The 17,556-nt window shown below is 42.6% G+C and overlaps 1 protein-coding gene across 2 annotated transcripts in view; it reads right to left on the reverse strand.

The window, feature by feature from the left end:
* LOC122542318 (heat-stable enterotoxin receptor-like) overlaps positions 1–17,556 on the reverse strand; it is a 186,771-nt gene that overhangs the window by 119,621 nt on the left and 49,594 nt on the right. For both annotated transcript variants that reach the window (XM_043679963.1, XM_043679962.1), the window contains 3 exons: positions 12,876–12,943; positions 8,985–9,197; positions 8,507–8,628 (listed from right to left, as the gene is read on the reverse strand). In XM_043679963.1, coding sequence (XP_043535898.1) covers positions 8,507–8,628; positions 8,985–9,197; positions 12,876–12,943 — 403 coding nt within the window. The remainder of the gene's footprint in view (positions 1–8,506; positions 8,629–8,984; positions 9,198–12,875; positions 12,944–17,556) is intronic.

A 17,556-nucleotide genomic window follows, 5' to 3' on the forward strand; every position in this document is an offset into this window, starting at 1 on the left:
TTTTACCCACAAACTCCTGCCATTTTTGCTCTACTGTCTTCTCCGCTAGGCTGTGCTTCCAGTCTATTTTCGTCAGTTCCTCTTTCATGCCCTCATAATTAATTTATTTAACTGTAACACCATTACAGCAGATTTTGCCTTCTCTCTTTCAAATTGCAGACTGAACTCTACCATATTATAATCGTTGCTTCCTAAGTGTTCCCTTACTTTAAGATTTTTTTATAAAGTCTGGTTCATTACGTAGCACTAGGTCCAGAATAGCCTGCTGCCTTGTGGGCTCCATGACAAGCTGTTCCAAAAAGCCATCCTGTAAGCATTCCATGAATTTCCTTTCTTTGGATCCACTGGCAACATTATTTACCCAGTCCACCTGCATATTGAAGCCTCCCATGATCACCGTGACCTTGCTTTTCTGACATGCCTTCTCTATTTCCCGATACATGTTGCGCCGCTGGTCCTGACCTCTGTTAGGAGGTCTGTACATAACTCCCATTATGGTTTTTTTGCCTTTGTGGTTTCTCAATTCCACCCACACAGACTCCACATCATCGGACGCTATGTCATTCAGTGCCATTGATTTAATTTTGTTCTTAACTAACAAGGCAACCCAGCCCCCTCTGCCCGCCTCCCTGTCTTTTCGACAAGTTGAAAATCCTTGGATGTTTAACTGCCAGTCCTGACCCCCTGCAACCACGTCTCTGTGATGCCTACCACTATTATGTAAGGTCCACTTGGCTGACCTTGTTACAATCACTACAGTTGTACAGGAAGATGAACTTGGTGTGGTGCTCTAAGCTCAGTGCAAAGACAACAACAGATTCAGACCGACCAGATAACCTGGCATCAAGGAATGGATTCTTGGCCTCAACTTTGCATTTTCTGTCAGGAGCTCCATAAGAAAGTTTCAGTTCCAGTGGGAAGCAATGGAATAGTGGTATTATCAATAACTATTAATCCAGAAGTCCAAGGAAGGTTCTGGGGTCCGATGTTTGAATCCTGCCATGGTAGAGGGTGGAATTTGAATTCAATGGTGACCATGAAATGGTTGCTGATTGTTGGAAAAACCAATCTGGTTCACTAATGCCATTTGGAAAGAAATGCCATCCTTACCTGGTCCGACTCACAATAATGTGGTTGACTCTCAACTACCCTTGAACAATTAAAGATAATAATAAATGCTGCACGCATGCCAAAAATGAATAAACAAAAGCGATGTTGATCTATCAGTAGTTTGACTCATTCTTGACCTCCATCAGTAATAGCCATGGAATCTAGGATGGGGCAGAGAAGGAATGTTGGACGTTATCAAATGAAATGAAACTGGGCCCCATGCTCATAGATAATGATATGCAGAACAGAAAATGCTAGTGGAACTCAATGGGTTTGGCAGCGTCTCTGAAGAACAAAACAGAAGAACAACAATATTGAGCTTGAAATGTTAATTCAGTTTCTCTCTCCACAGATGCTGCCAGACCTGCTGAACTTCTGCAGCAGTTCAGTATTTATTTCAGATCCCCAGGATTTGTAATATTTTATAAAGAAAGTATGTTGTGAAGAAGTGTCACTGGGTGTAGGTTCATAGTTCCTTGAAAATGAAGTCGCAGGTAGACAGGATAGTGAAGAAGGTATTTGGTACACTTATCTTGTGTATAAGTCAGTGCATTGAGTATAGAGTTGGGATGTCATGTTTTGACTGTCCAGGACATCGATTAGGCCACTTTTGGAATATTGCATCCAGTTTGGGTCTTCCTGCTACAGGAAAGATGTTGTTAAATTTGAAAGGGTCCATAAAGATTTACAAGGAGGTTGCTAGGTTTGGAGGGTTTGAGCTCTAGGGGATGCTGGATAGACTGAGGCTATTTTCGCTGGAACATTGGAGATTAATGAATGATCTTATAAAGTTTTATAAGGTCATGAGGGGCTTGGATAGGGTGCATAGTCAAGGTGTTTTTCCAGGGTAGGGGAGTCTAAAACTAGAAGGCACAGATTTAAGGTGAAAGGGGAAATATATAAAATGGAGCTATGGGCCAAGTGTTTCATGCATGTGCATGTTTGGAATGAGCTTCCAGAGGAAATGGTGGAGTTAGGTTTAATTACAACTTTTAAAAGGTGCCTGGAAGGGCACATAAATAGGAAGGATTTAGAGGATTATGGGCCAAATGTTGGTGAATGGGACTAGATGAATTTAGGTGGGCATGGATGAGTTGGATCGAGGTCTGTTTCTGTGTTGTACAACTTTATGATTCTATGTGAAACAATAACTGTTTTCTCTCCACAGATGCTGCCAGATCTGCTGAGCTTCTCCTTCGGTCCATGTTTTTTTTTACAATGTTTCACTTTTATATAAAGAAAATATTGACATGTGAATAAGCAGGGAGTCAAGAATGTCATCTCGGAGCACACTGAAGGTGTCAGTACAGAATGGGAGGAAAGTCACTGGATGAAATATATTGGCTTTATTGGGACAGACAAGAATGACGGCTTTTTGTCATTTATATAAATGATTTGGTGTGAACATAAGAGGTATGGTTTGCAAGTTTGCAGATGACACCAAAATTGAAGGTGTAGTGGACAGCAAAGAAGGTTACCTCAGAGTACAGCAGGACCTTGTTCAGATGGGCCAGTGGGCTGAGGAATGACAGATGGATTTAATTTAGATAAATGTAAGGTGCTGCATTTTGGAAAGGGAAATCAGAGCCAGGACTTACTGGTAAGGTCCTGTGGAGTGTTGCTGAACAAAGAAACACTGGAGTGCATATTCATAGTTCCTTGAAAGTGCAGTCACAGATAGATAGGATAGTGAGGAAGGCATTTGTTATGCCTGCCTTTATTGGTCGATGCATTGACTCTCGGAGTTGGGATGCCACGTTGGGCCTGTTCACGACATTGGTTGGGCCACTATTGGAATATTGCATGCAGTCCTGGTCTCCCTGCTACAGGAAGGATGTTGTGAAACTTGAAAGGGTTCAGAAAAGATTTACAAGGATGTTGCCAGGGTTGGAGGATTTGAGCTATAGGGAGAGACTGAATAGACTGTGGCTAATTTTCCACAGAATGTCAAAAGCTGAGGGGTGAGTTTATAGACGTTTCTAAAATCATGAGGGGCATGGAGGGGGTAATAGGTAATGGAGTAATAGACAAGGTCTTTTCCCCAGGTGGGTGAGTCCAAAACTAGACAGCATACATTTAAGGTGAGAGGAAAAAGATTTATAAGGGATCTAAGGGGCAACTCTTTCACACAGAGAGTGGTTCCAGGTATGGAGTGAGGTTCCAGAAGAAGTGGCGAAGGCTGGTACAATTAAAAGGCATCTGAATGGGTATAGGAATAGGAAGCGTTGTGATATGGGATAATGATTCTGGGTAACCCAAGATGGAGGATGGGAAAAATTTCTGGCTGTAATAGCTGCTCCTTTTTTGAGGTATTTTAGGTGCTGGAGGTGATTTCCTCGAATTCCAGGAGCAGCAGCAGTTACTGTTTTATATACTGTTGCATTGTTTTGGAACTTTGGGAAAAAAAAGTCAAAACAACAGCAGTTCTAAAAGGGAGAAGAACAGACGCCGGAAGCACATGGTGAGGACAGTGCAGGGGAGAGAGAGAGACAGACAGGATCCGCACTGCTAACTGACAGAGTTTGCTGTTGAATCCATGTATCGCTGGACATCAGAGTGCATCTGGGAAAATTAAAAAAATAGTGCAATTCACAACTGATCTTGGAGGAACCTGTTTGGGAAAAGTCACAGCACAGAGAGATAAGTGGCTTTTAAGTGCGGCCTTAAAATAAGTGAGAAGAGTGGGTTTCTTTTTGATTATATGTTTTATTGAGCTATGTCTCTTGATTAAACTTAAAATATAAGCCATAAGTATTAATTTCACCTGGAGCAGTGTTTTGTAGAGGAATAAGACAGTGCTATTTTCTGGGTCTGTAGATTGAAAGAAGCAAAAATGGCCTTTACCAGAGTGATATGCTCTTCTTGTCGGATGTGGGTGTTTAGGTAGAGTTTACGGGTTACTGATAAATGTCGTTGGTTGCGAATCCTATCAGATCGAATGGATCGGTTGAACAGGTAGGTAGAGGAAATGAGGAATTTACAAGAGCAAGGGGATGTGATGGATGGCAGTTATAGGAAGAGGGTAAGCCTCAGATACAGTCACATAAATGGGTTAACTCCAGGAAAGATAAGAGAGGTAGGCAGGTGGTGCAGGAGTCTTTTGTGAGTATCCTCATATCAAACAAATATGCTGTTTTGGAAAAGGTAGGGGGTGATGGACACTCAGGGGTACATAGCATGAACAGCCAGGTTTCTGGTATTTAGACTGGCTCTAATGTAATGAGGGGTACGTCGGCTTCCAAGAGATCAATTGTGTTTGGGGACTCTCTAGTCCGAGGTACAGACAGATGTTTCTGTGGCCAGCAGCGAAAAATCAGAATGGTGTGTTGTCTCAGAGAGGGTGCAGAATGTTCTCAAGGGGGGGAGGGACCAGCAGGAGGTCATTGTACACATTAGAACCAATGACATAGGAAGAGAAAAGGTTGAGATTCTGAAGGGAGATTACAGAGAGTTAGTCAGAAATTTAAAAAGGAGGTCCTCGAGAGTAGTAATATCTGGATTACTCCCAGTGCTATGAGCTAGTGAGGGCAGGAATAGGAGGATAGAGCAGATGAATGCATGGCTGAGGAGCTGGTATACGGGAGAAGGATTCACATTTTTGGATCATTGGAAGCTGTTTTGGGGTAGAAGTGACCTGTACAAGAAGGATGGATTGCTCCTAAATTGGAAGGGGACTAATAAACTGGCAGGGAGATTTGCTTGAGCTGCTCAGGAGGATTTAAACTAGTAACATGGGGGCTAGGACCCAGGGAGATAGTGAGGAAAGATTTCAATATGAGACTGGTACAATATGAGAACAAAGGCAAGACAAATAGTCAGAGTAGGCAGGGACAAAGCAGAGAACAAGGTAGGACTGATAAATTCAACTGCATTTATTTCGATGCAAGAGGCCTAACAGGGAAGGCAGATGAACTCAGGGCATGATTAGGAACATGGGACTGGGATATCATAGCAATTACAGAAACATGGCTCAGGGATGGGCAGGACTGGCAGCTTAATGTTCCAGGATACAAATGCTACAGGAAGGACAGAAAGGGAGGCAAGAGAGGAAGAGGAGTGGCATTTTTGATAAGGGATAGCATTACAGCTGTACTGAGGGAGGATATTCCTGAAAATACATCCAGGGAAGTTATTTGGGTGGAACTGAGAAATAAGAAAGGGAAGATCATCTTATTGGGATTGTATGAGAGACCTCCTAATAGTCAGAGGGGAATTGAGAAACAAATTTGTAAGGAGATCTCAGTTATCTGTAAGAGTAATAGGGTGGTTATGGTCGGGGATTTTAACTTTCCCAACATAGACTGGGACTGCCATAGTGTTAAGGGTTTAGATGAAGGGTAATTTGTTAAGTGTGTACAAGAAAATTTCTGATTCAGTATGTGGATGTACATACTAGAGAAGATGCAAAACTTGGCCTACTCTTGGGAAGTAAGGCAGGGCATGTGACTGAGGTATCAGTGGGGGAGCACTTTGGGGCCAGCGACCATAATTCTATTAGTTTTAAAATAGTGATGGAAAAGGATAGACCAGATCTAAAATTTAAAGTCCTAAATTGGAAAAAGGCCAATTTTGACGGTATTAGGTAAGAACTTTCAAAAGCTGATTGGTGCAGATGTTCGCAGGTAAAGGAACAGCTGGAAAATGGGAAGTATTCAGAAATGAGATAACAAGAACCCAGAGAAAGTATATTCCTGTCAGGGTGAAAGAAAAGGCTGGTAGGTATAGGGAATGCTGGATGACTAAAGAAATTGAGGGTTTGGTTAAGAAAAAGAAGAAAGCATATGTCGGGTACAGACAGGATAGATCAAGTAAATCCTTAAAAGGCTATAAAGGCAGTAGGAGTATACTTAAGACAGAAATCAGGAGGGCAAAAAAGGGACATGAGATAGCTTTGGCAAATAGAGGTAAGGAGAATACAAAGGGTTTTTACAAATACATTAAGGACAAAAGGGTAACTAGGGAGAGAATAGGGCCCCTCAAAGATCAGCAAGGAGGCCTTTGTGTGGAGCCGCAGGAGATGGGGCAGATATCAAACGAGTGTTTTGCATCAGTATTTACTGTGGAAAGGAGATGGAAAATATAGAAGGTAGGGAAATAGATGGTCACATCTTGAAAAATGTCCATATTACAGAGGAGGAAGTGCTGGATGTCTTGAAGCACGTAAAAGTGGATACATGCCCAGGACTTGATCAGGTGTACCCTAAGACTCTGTGGGAAGCTAGGGAAGTGATTGAGGGGCCTCTTGCTGAGATATTTGTATCATCGATAGTCACAGGTGAGGTGCCAGAAGACTGGAGGTTGGCAAACGTGGTGCCACTGTTTAAGAAAGGTGGTAAGGACAAGCCAGGGAACTATAGACCAGTGAGCCTGATGTCAGTGGTGGGCAAGTTGTTGGAGGGAATCCTGAGAGACAGAATGTGTATGTATTTGGAAAGGCAGGGACTGATTAGGAATAGTCAACATGGCTTTATGTGTGGGAAATCATGTCTCACAAACTTGATTGAGTTTTTTGAATAACTAATGAAGAGGATTGATAAGGGCAGCGTGGTAGATGAGATCTATATGGACTTCAGTAAGGCATTTGACAAGGTTCCCCATGGGAGACTGATTAGCAAGGTTAGATCTCATGGAATACAGGGAGTACTAGCCATTTGGATACAGAACTGGCTCAAAGGTAGAAGACTTTTCCCTGGGGTGGGGGAGTCCAGAACTAGAGGGCATATTTAGAGTGAGAGGGGAAAGATATAAAAGAGACCTAAGGGGCAACCTTTTCACTCAGAGGGTGGTACATGTGTGGAATGAGCTTCCAGAGGAAGTGGTGGAGGCTGGTACAATTGCAACATTTAAAAGGCATCTAGATGGGAAATGAAGAGGAAGAATTTGGAGGGATATTTGGGCCGGGTGCTGGCAGGTGGGACCAGATTGGGTTGGGATATCTGGTCAGCATGGACAAGTTGGACCAAAAGGTCTGTTTCCGTGCTGTACATCTCTATGATTCTATGACTCTTAATGGGACTAGATATATTTAGGGTATCTGATAGACATGGATTGGACCAAAAGGTCTGGTTCTGTGCTGTATATCTCTATGACTCTAATATATGCCGGTGAACCAAGGAGATGGATGAAGTAAATGGACAATTGTGTCTTGAAAGTCAAGGAGGGTGAGAGAATGAGTGTGCCATGGGGGTGATGGAAATTGATAATATCAGCAAGCCCTGAGCCAAAGAAAGATCAGGGAGTTGTCTTATAGAATAGAATCCCTACAGTGTGGAAACAGGCCCTTCAGCCCATCAAGTCCACACCAACCCCTCGAAAGACTAACCCACTCAGATCCATTCTCCCTACCCTATATTTACCCCTGCACCTAACTTACACATCTCTGAACACTATGGGCAACTTCCCATGGCCAATTCACCTAACCTGCACACCTTTGGACTATGAGATGAAACCAGAGCACCCAGAGGAAACCCACACAGGCATAGGGAGAATTTACAAACTCCACACGGACAGTCACCCAAGGCTGTGATCGAACCTAGGGGCTGTGAGGCAGGTCACACTAATCACTGAGCCACCATGCTGCCACATCAGGTCATTGCACAGAATTGACAGCTCAGATTGAGCCTCAAGAAGATAATAATGTGAAGCAATTCACTTCAGATAAGCCTGGGAGTTTGAATTTAAAAACAAGTCTGTGTGGAGTTTGTACATTCTCCCTGTGCCTGCATGGGTTTCCTTTGGGTGCTCTGGTATTCTTCCATAGTCCAAAGATGTGCAGGTTAGGTGAATTGGCCATGCTAAATTCCCATAGAGTTTAGGGATGTGTAGGTTAGGTGCATTAGTCAAGGGTAAATATAAGGTAGGGAGAATTGGTCTGAGTGGGTTACACTTCAGAAGATCGGTGTGGACTTGTTGGGCTGAAGGACCTGTTCCAACACTGTAGGGATTCTATTCTATTCTGTAAGACAATTCCCTGATTTTTCTTTGGCTCAGGGCTTGCTGATATTATCAATGAGAAGCAATTCACTTCAGATACGCCTGGGAGTTTTGAATAGAAAAAAAAATCCCTGAGGTAGAAATAAGGGTGGCAGCGTAAGATATATATTCTTACTTGTAAGAAACATGTTGTAAGAAGATAGATAACTTTGAGGAACATGGTGAGAAATGTAAGATTTTGAATAGCCTTAATTAGCTAAATGTTTTTTACGTTTTCTGGAATGATTTTCGTTCCATGGGTGGGGTATTGAGATGACTGTTTTCATAAAAAGAATAGAAAAGAAAATAGGTGAAAAACCACATGGAGATACTACATGACAGATGATTTTTTAATACATTTTCTATTTTCTAACACCTGCAACACCTGATAAGACAGCACATGAAGCAGAGTGTAGATTCTCACCATTACTTTTCCTGTCAGAGTTGTTCACTATCTGTTTGAATTTCATTGGATCACGGATGATTTCTTTAATGTCTAAAATCGAAGAGAATTCAGCTGACCCAGCTTCCAAACCATTAATGTACCTAAAATCATAGAAACTGAGTTAGAAAGAAGGTTAGACTACATCCTGTAAAAAAGAATTAAATTTTACTCGCATCATAAGGAAAGCAGAATAGAGCACAGTGTAGTTTAACCAAAGTAACTGGGGACCAAAACTGAACCCAATGGACCACAGATACAAATAGGTCCATATTTCTTCAATTCAATCAAGAAAATACAGTTATCTGCAATTAGAGACAGAAGCCACTTGACTCTGGGAATGAGATTGTGTCAAATTTGAAATCTCAGCCTGGAGTTGAGATCCATTTGAAGAGATGCATGAGTGGCAGGGAGACAGCATTGATCTTAATCAGAGGTAGAAAGCATAAAAGGCACCCACCAGTAACAGGATTCCGTGGTCTCATTTTTCTTGTAAAAATACGTTGAATCCCATTTCTTTGGCTTTATGTTACTCTTATATTGCCAGAACATCACAAAAAAATCAGTGAGTTTCCTAGCTGTTGGCAGGATCCGAGTCACATTGGGTTTCTTATCACAGGATAAACCAAAGCTTCCAGCAGATACAATGGGGACTTGCAAATACGTTTCCAGTCTGTTCAAGAAAATAGTTTGTGAATATATTATTATTTATTTCATATCTTCTATTACTTGCTACATCCTTTGTTTGTTTTGATCATTTCCATCTCCTTGCTTTTTTAAAAATCTGACCTCTTTCACATCATGATTTTTACAACAGGATTTACAACAGGATCTTGACCAGATGGGCCAATGGGCTGAGAATTGACAGATGGAGTTTAATTCAGATAAATGCGAGGTGCTGCATTTTGGGAAAGCAAATCTTAGCAGGACTTATACACTTAATGGGAAGGTCCTAGGGAGTGTTGCTGAACAAAGAGACCTTGGAGTGCAGGTTCATAGCTCCTTGAAAGTGGAGTCGCAGTTAGATAGGATAGCGAAGAAGGCGTTTGGTATGCTTTCCTTTATTGGTCAGAGTATTGAGTACAGGAGTTGGGAGGTCATGTTGCAGCTGTACAGGACATTGGTTAGATAGACAAAGTCTTTTCCCTGGGGTTGGGGAGTCCAGAACTAGAGGGCATAGGTTTAGGGTGAGAGGGGAAAGATATAAAAGATACCTACAGGGCAACTTTTTGACACAGAGGGTGGTATGTGTATGGAATGAGCTGCCAGAGGAAGTGGTGGAGGCTTGTACAATTGCAACATTTAAGAGGCATTTGGATGGGTATATGAATAGTAAGGGTTTGGAGGGATATGGGCTGGGTGCTGGCAGGTGGGATTAGATTGGGTTGGGATATCTAGTCGGCATGGGCGGGTTGGACCAAAGGGTCTGTTTCTATGCTGTACATCTCTATGACTCTATGACTCTATTGTGTTATTGGCTAAACCAGACCACTCAAAACATTCTTAAGCAGGCAGCCCCAGACCATAACTTTGCAATTTGTTTCGGTAAGCGTACAGTGAAAATTACCTGATTAAGTTACCTAGGTTGACTACTAGATTTCAAAACAGACAAAAATTTATTCACAACATTATATAATGAGACACAAAGAACAGAGTTACAAAATCCCTACGGAACTCAACTATCCAGCTAGACTTAATTATGCGGTTCCTAATATACACAACAGTCCCAAATAAGCAAACTCCCTTTAAAACCCAGTATAAATGGAACACATGCTTACAGGTTGAAGTTGAAGGGCAGAAAAGAGAGAGATTCCACACAGCTCCCTGTTGAACTTCCTAGTTGAAGACTGAACTAAAACTGCTCAGCCCAGCTAAAGAGCTGACCACTTTCCTTTCTTTATACATGTCACTTTTAAAACATGACTACTTTGGCCTGAAGTGCCATCTGTTTACATATAAACAAAAGGCCTCTCAAAATCCTTTTCATCTCTGTACCAAACCAGACTAATCGGATCCCGGCCTGGTTAATTGCCCCTCTGAAAAATAATTAAGGACAGAGTCTCTTTGAACCAAGGAACAGCTTTTAGAAGAAAAGGGACTAGCTTTGTGACAATTGCAACATTATTGGCAAATGTGTTGCCCACACCCTAATCTCTGGAATTCGCTTTCTAAATCTTCCTTCCACCTAATTCTCACTCTTTACTTAAAATAGCCTTTTTTTCTCCAGTCTCTCAGCATAATTAAAGTACCTAATCTTTGCTTTCATTCCGACAAATCTCTTCACCCTCTCTAAAGCAACAAATGCATTATTTAAATTCCACAATGCAGACCTTCAAGGTCTGTGCACTGCAGTAGCTTCTCCATGTGGAGGTTAATGCTGATTGGCATGTATGGAACCACCTAGCAATAACATTGATTCATAAGATCACAGAATCCCTACAGTGGGAAGCAGGCCATTTGGCCTACCAAGTCCACACCAATCCTCCGAAGACAATCACACCCAGATTGATTCCCTACCCTATCCCTGTAACCCTGCATTTCCCATGGCTAACCCACCCAGCCTGCACATATATGACACTATGGGCAATTTAGCGTGGCCAATCCACCTAATCTGCACATGTTTGGGCCGTTGGAGGATGCCAGAGCATCCAGAAGAAACATACACAAACACGGAGAGAACGAGTAAACTCCACCCAAGGGTGGAATCGAATCCAGGTCTCTGTGAGGCAGCAGTGCTAACCAGTGAGCCACCATGCTAGTTCCAAAGCCTTTGGGATATCATGAGGTTGTGAAAGGAAATTATTGAATAAATGCAAATTATTTCTTCCTAAACTGAATACAGTACACCCAGCTCAGGCATAGCTAGTGATTTATCAAGCCATAGCATAATGTGTTTGCTTTCGTACACTATAGGTTAGATCTCTGCAGAGTTGTCCTTGCGGGCCTTTAAAAAGGGTGGGGGGTGTCTTAGATATGGAAGTCTCACCTCCATTTCCAGCAGATCCCTCTTTTGCTAGCAGACAGAACGTGGAAGCATGTAAAATACACAAGTAGTAAACCAAAATTCAATACAGCAATTTGAAATTAGTTCTGAATTCAAACGTACCCCCATTTCGACTGTTACAGGGTCTTAATCTGCAATGTGGATGTCATTAATTTATGGAGGAGGCTTGAATACACCTGAAGGATGGTTAAGATCTGTTTCTGTGCAATGATCTGAAGTTAATTAAATTCCAAGCACTTCAAAAAATGTCAAAAATAGACTACATCCGTCAGCTGAACCAAATTAAGACACTCACTGCTGGAGTGCATTGACAGGTTGCCAAGTAGTATAGCTTCGGAAAAGATAGTCAGTTGTTCCATTTGTTGACATTTCACAAGGGCTTATTCAGTTAAACTAATCATGAATGTTTGGGTGAGTTTCAAAAGTTCCAAAATCACTTAACTCAGCAGGCTGAGGGCTGGGGAGGGCACTGACTTAATATTTTAATTGACAATTTTAAGAGGCTATTAAAAGTTTGGCTGTTGTTGGTAAATTGAGTGTTTTGGTTTTATAATAGATTAGTCTCTTGAGGAGATTCAAGTATTTGATTGAGTTTCATGAATATGATATTTTCAATATTGACTGTGTAAAATTGAGCATACTGTAGATGTTAGAAACCATTTTTTAAACCTCTACATGGCTCCTGAGTCTGTCCTTGGTGAAGACTGGGTAAGGGGCTATTGAGGTGTCATTAATGGCATGAGATACTTTCAAAGTGACACAGGAGATGAGCAATGACATGGAGGTGTAATGAATTTTTTAACTGACATAAAGTGGCACGATGGCGATGAAAGCATGGAGGGTATGAGGGGGCATGGAGGGTATGAGGGGGCATGGAGGGTTGCTTGGGTTTAGAGGTCCTATTAAGGTCCCTAACCCCTAGAATAGAGGTATACATTCTCATCAGAAAACCTTAGTTCTTAGAACACCACCATGGCTGCCTCTGAATTGCCCAAGGTTTCTCTGCTTCTGATCTCTCACCTGCCCTGTCTTTCTATCGATACATTACACTTATTTCAGTAGTAAAGCATCCTTCAGTGGTAAAGGCTGACAGTGATTCATATTGCCTCCTTTTTCATTCTATGAAGTGAAATTGACGGTGTAATTTGCAATCTAATTATGCAGTAAGAAAGGCTTGGTGCTTTGACTGCATTCTGTAATAGCACATTAACAATCCATGTCTCTCTCTCTCTCTCTCTCTTTCCCCCTTCAAGTTGAATATAAATGGTTATAATTATCTGCAACAAGGTACGCATCTTTCACTTCAACACAGAGACCAACTCACACCATTAGGAAGCAAAAACTTACGAGACAATTTGAAATGTTGCATAGGTGCATGTTGGACCCAGAACTGCACAACCCAATTTGCCATCCATCTAGATTCAGAAATAAGTAAAGAAAATCAGAATCAGAGGTTGTCTTTCTACACTCCTCTTTATCCTTTCACTGTATCATCACTCCAATTGCTGACCCAGTCAGTTACACTTACATCCCATGAGTGGGTTAGACCTATGTCTACATCCTATGAATGAATTAAGGTTAAACTTACAAGGTGCCGCTGCCCAGTATGAAATCATACTTATTAACAATTTGAGAATAATGCAACATTTTGTTCAATGTCCACCCAGCAATGGTGAGAACATAGAATTTATTTGCATATGGAGTAGTTTAGATAAATGATACATGCGCATTGAAGGGGAAGCAAGATTAATAAAACAAAATATTAGCCTGTGGCAGGACCATAAACTAAGATAACTAAAATTTAACGCCAAAGAAATTACCAATAATATTTCACTTTCTGTAACTTCTACTTGAAAACAAATCAGAATCAATGTAAATGAACATGAATTAATAAGGGTATGATAAAAAGGTAAATTTCACTTTTAACAGTCAATACAACAAAGGTCCTACAGGTACATAGCATCTGAGTCACATCCTACATAAATGTGGCAACATTTGACTGCACACTTTCACAATTTATTGCTCTGTGTTCACAGCAGGTAGGTCAGATCTCGGATTTGATGACTGCTTTTACATTCTAGTTACATGACATAATTATCATCAGAAAGGCGCACTTCTGCAAACCCTCTCTCCTTCAGGTCATGACAGTCTTAATGGTGAAACATTCCAACATTTTTTTTCAACTGACCAACCAATAACACCCCAGTTCGTGATTTGTCCACCTTTGGGAAAACACACAACTCTCCAGCATCCCTGAGCTATTCACTCCATTTCTGAATGGTTTAGACCTTCTTACCAAGCTTGCATGTCGCCTTTTGTCTTCTTTTCTGCCAAGGTGAAAAAAAAACTGTTCATGAGAAAACTTTATTTTTCTCTTCAGAGGAATTTGGTTGCCTTTCTGTCTGTTTTCCCTTTGTGCCTACATTTGTTGCTAATCATCTTCACCCTTCAACTCCTCTGTTTTGTGTCAACCACCTTTGCTTCTTTGCAACTTTGCAAAGATGACACCATTGTTTTAAAAAGGAGTAGACAAAAAGTGGGCAACTATAGGCCCATTAGCTTAATTTCTGTAGTGGGGAAAATGCTTGAATCTGTAATCAAGGAAGAAATAGTGAAACATCTGGATAAAACTTGTCCCACTGGGCAAAAGCAACATGGGTTCATGATGGCAAGTCATGTTTAACTAATTTACTGGGTTTTTTTAAGGACATTATGAGTGTGGTGGCCAACAGGGAACCGGCGAATGTGGTGCATCTGGATTTCCAGAAGGCATTCGGCAAGGTGCCGCACAAAAGCTGTTGCATAAGATTACGTTGCATGGTGTTACCGGTAATATATTAGCATGCATAGAAGATTGGTTAACAAACAGAAAGCGAAAAGAGTGGGGATAATTGGTGTTTTTCTGGTTGGCAATCAGTGGCTAGTAGTGTGCCTCAGGGATCAGTGTTGGGACTGCCATTATTTACAACTTGCCTGATTTAGAGTTGGGGACCTAGTGTAGTGTTTCAAAATTCACAGATGACACAAAGATGAGTGGCAAAGCAAAGTGTGCCGAGGACGCTGAAAGTCTGCAGAGGGATACAGACAGGTTAAGTGAGTGGGCAAGGGTCTGGCAGATGGAGTATAATGTTGGTAAATGTGACTCGTCTATTTTGGTAGGAATAACAGCAAAATGGACTATTAATAGTGAAAATTTGCAGCATGCTGCTGTGCAGAGGAACCTGGGTGTCCTTGTGTATGGATCTGTTTGCAGGTGCAACAGATAATTAAGAAAGCAAATTGAATGTTGCTCTTCATTGTTAGGAGGAATGGAGTTTAAAAGTAGGGAGGTTATACTGCAGCTGTACAGGGTGCTGGTGAGGCCACACCTGGAGTACTGTTGAGAGTGTGGTGCTGGAAAAGCACAGCAGGTCAAGCAGCATCCGAGGAGCAGGAGAATTGACATTTTGGGCATAAGCCAGGAACGTGTACAGTTTTAGTCTCATTACTTGACAAAAGATGTATCGGCACTGGATAGGTGCAGAGAAGGTTCACAAAGTTGATTTTGGAATTGAGAGGGTCGGCTTATGAGGAAATATTGAGTAGACTAGGACTAAACTCATTGGAGTTTAGAAGAATGGGGGTATTCTTATAGAAACATATAAAATTATGAAGGGACTAGATAAGATAGAAGCTGGCAGGTGAAACTAGAACTGGGGACATAGTTTCAAAGTAAGGGGGAGCAGATTGAGAATTGAGTCGAGGAAGTTCTTCACCCAAAAGATTAAGATTGTGAATCTGTGGAATTCCCTGTCCAGCGAGGCTACCTCATTGAATGTTTTTATGGTAAAGATAGATTATTGAACAGCAATGAAGGGTTTTGGTGAGCAGGCAGGTAAGTGGAGCTGAGTCCATCAAAGAATTAGCCATAATCTTATTGTATGATGGAGCAGACTCAATATGCCAGATAGCCTATTCCTGCTCCTATGTTCTTATGTTCTGTCCTCACTTCTTTCTTGTTGGTACTGCTTCCAGGCCAAGGATCACTATGTCACATAGACCAATATTTCTTATAATCTTACTTTGCAACTGATGTAAACGCGTAAAAGTAATTTTCAAATATTCTTATAAAAAGATTACAAATTCTATAGACATTTTGGAGGAAGTTTGCATGGAGCATAAACACCAACAATCCAGCAATTGGGCCAAATGATCTGTTTTTATGTTGTAAGAAGTGTGTGATTCAAAAAGTGCAAAGCTTTTTCTTTAGCTGAATTCTATCCCATTGGGAATGGGAGACAGGCATTCTATCACTTGCTTCATCTGGTAGTCTTCCAGAAGGCAGTGCAGCTATATTTCTGTAAGTTTGTTATTGTTTCATATTCACAGCAACTCTCGTTCCTTTAGGTGCCCATGGAGATCATCAGCATATTTAATGTGATTGCATTGATCTCCATTATTAAATCAGTCTTCGGTTGGCAAGATTTATTTTATTTGTTCTTGAGATGCTGATGATATTTCATTTGTTATCCAGCATGAAATGCGCTGAGAAGATGGTACTGGGAAGCCTTCATGAGGTGTTAATGTGTGGTATAGTAGATGGTTACATAAGGAATAGGTTCATGGTCACAAAGTAAGTGGTAATACCTGACCAACATGCGCCACATTCAACGCCATGGTCTCCCTACCCCATTCAATCTGGTGCTCAATCAGAACTTTAGTGTGTTTTGAAGAAGTCCTTTTCAGGAGCAGCACTAGGGACTAAAGAATTAAGGGTTATGGGATAAGGCAGAATAGTCGAGTTGAGGATTGTTAGATCAGCCAAGGTCTTACTGGATGGTGAAGCGGACTCAATATCCCACTTCTGCTCTTATATGCTACACTTATCCAAGATGGCACCAGAGTAGGACACTTGAGCCGAATCTTGTCTTCTCCATTTGTTTCTTTTCTTTTTCTTCCTTTTTCTTTTTACCTCCTATCTTTAGGCAGCATTGACGATCTGCAGGGTAAAGGTCAGCAAGGACTCTGGGTTTCAGCATGGACTTAAACTCCTGTCCTCAGTGTGGACTCAAACTCCCGACTTCAGCTTGGACTCGAACTCCTGGCCTCAGCATGGGCTCGAACTCCCGGCCTCAGTGTGGGCTCGAACTCTCGGCCTCAATGTAGACTCTAACTCCCAGCCTCAGTGTGGTACTCAAACTCCCAGCCTCAGTGTGGACTTGAACACCCGGCCTCAGCATGGACTCGAACAGCTGGCCTCAGCATAGACTACAACTCCCGGCCTCAGCGTGGACTCAAACTTCCGGCCTCAGTGTGGGGCTCAAACTCCCGGCCTCAGTGTGGGGCTCAAACTCCCGGCCTCAGTGTGGGGCTCAAACTCCCGGCCTCAGTGTGGGGCTCAAACTCCCGGCCTCAGTGTGGGGCTCAAACTCCCGGCCTCAGTGTGGGGCTCAAACTCCCGGCCTCAGTGTGGGGCTCAAACTCCCGGCCTCAGTGTGGGGCTCAAACTCCCGGCCTCAGTGTGGGGCTCAAACTCCCGGCCTCAGTGTGGGGCTCAAACTCCCGGCCTCAGTGTGGGGCTCAAACTCCCGGCCTCAGTGTGGGGCTCAAACTCCCGGCCTCAGTGTGGGGCTCAAACTCCCGGCCTCAGTGTGGGGCTCAAACTCCCGGCCTCAGTGTGGGGCTCAAACTCCCGGCCTCAGTGTGGGGCTCAAACTCCCGGCCTCAGTGTGGGGCTCAAACTCCCGGCCTCAGTGTGGGGCTCAAACTCCCGGCCTCAGTGTGGGGCTCAAACTCCCGGCCTCAGTGTGGGGCTCAAACTCCCGGCCTCAGTGTGGGGCTCAAACTCCCGGCCTCAGTGTGGGGCTCAAACTCCCGGCCTCAGTGTGGGGCTCAAACTCCCGGCCTCAGTGTGGGGCTCAAACTCCTGGCCTCAGTGTGGGACTCAAACTCCCGGCCTCAGTGTGGGACTCAAACTCCCGGCCTCAGTGTTCGACTCAAACTCCCGGCCTCAGTGTGGGACTCAAACTCCCAGCCTCAGTGTGGGACT

This window comes from Chiloscyllium plagiosum, chromosome 39 (genome assembly GCF_004010195.1).
Source record: "Chiloscyllium plagiosum isolate BGI_BamShark_2017 chromosome 39, ASM401019v2, whole genome shotgun sequence".
In the NCBI taxonomy this organism is placed as follows: domain Eukaryota; kingdom Metazoa; phylum Chordata; class Chondrichthyes; order Orectolobiformes; family Hemiscylliidae; genus Chiloscyllium; species Chiloscyllium plagiosum.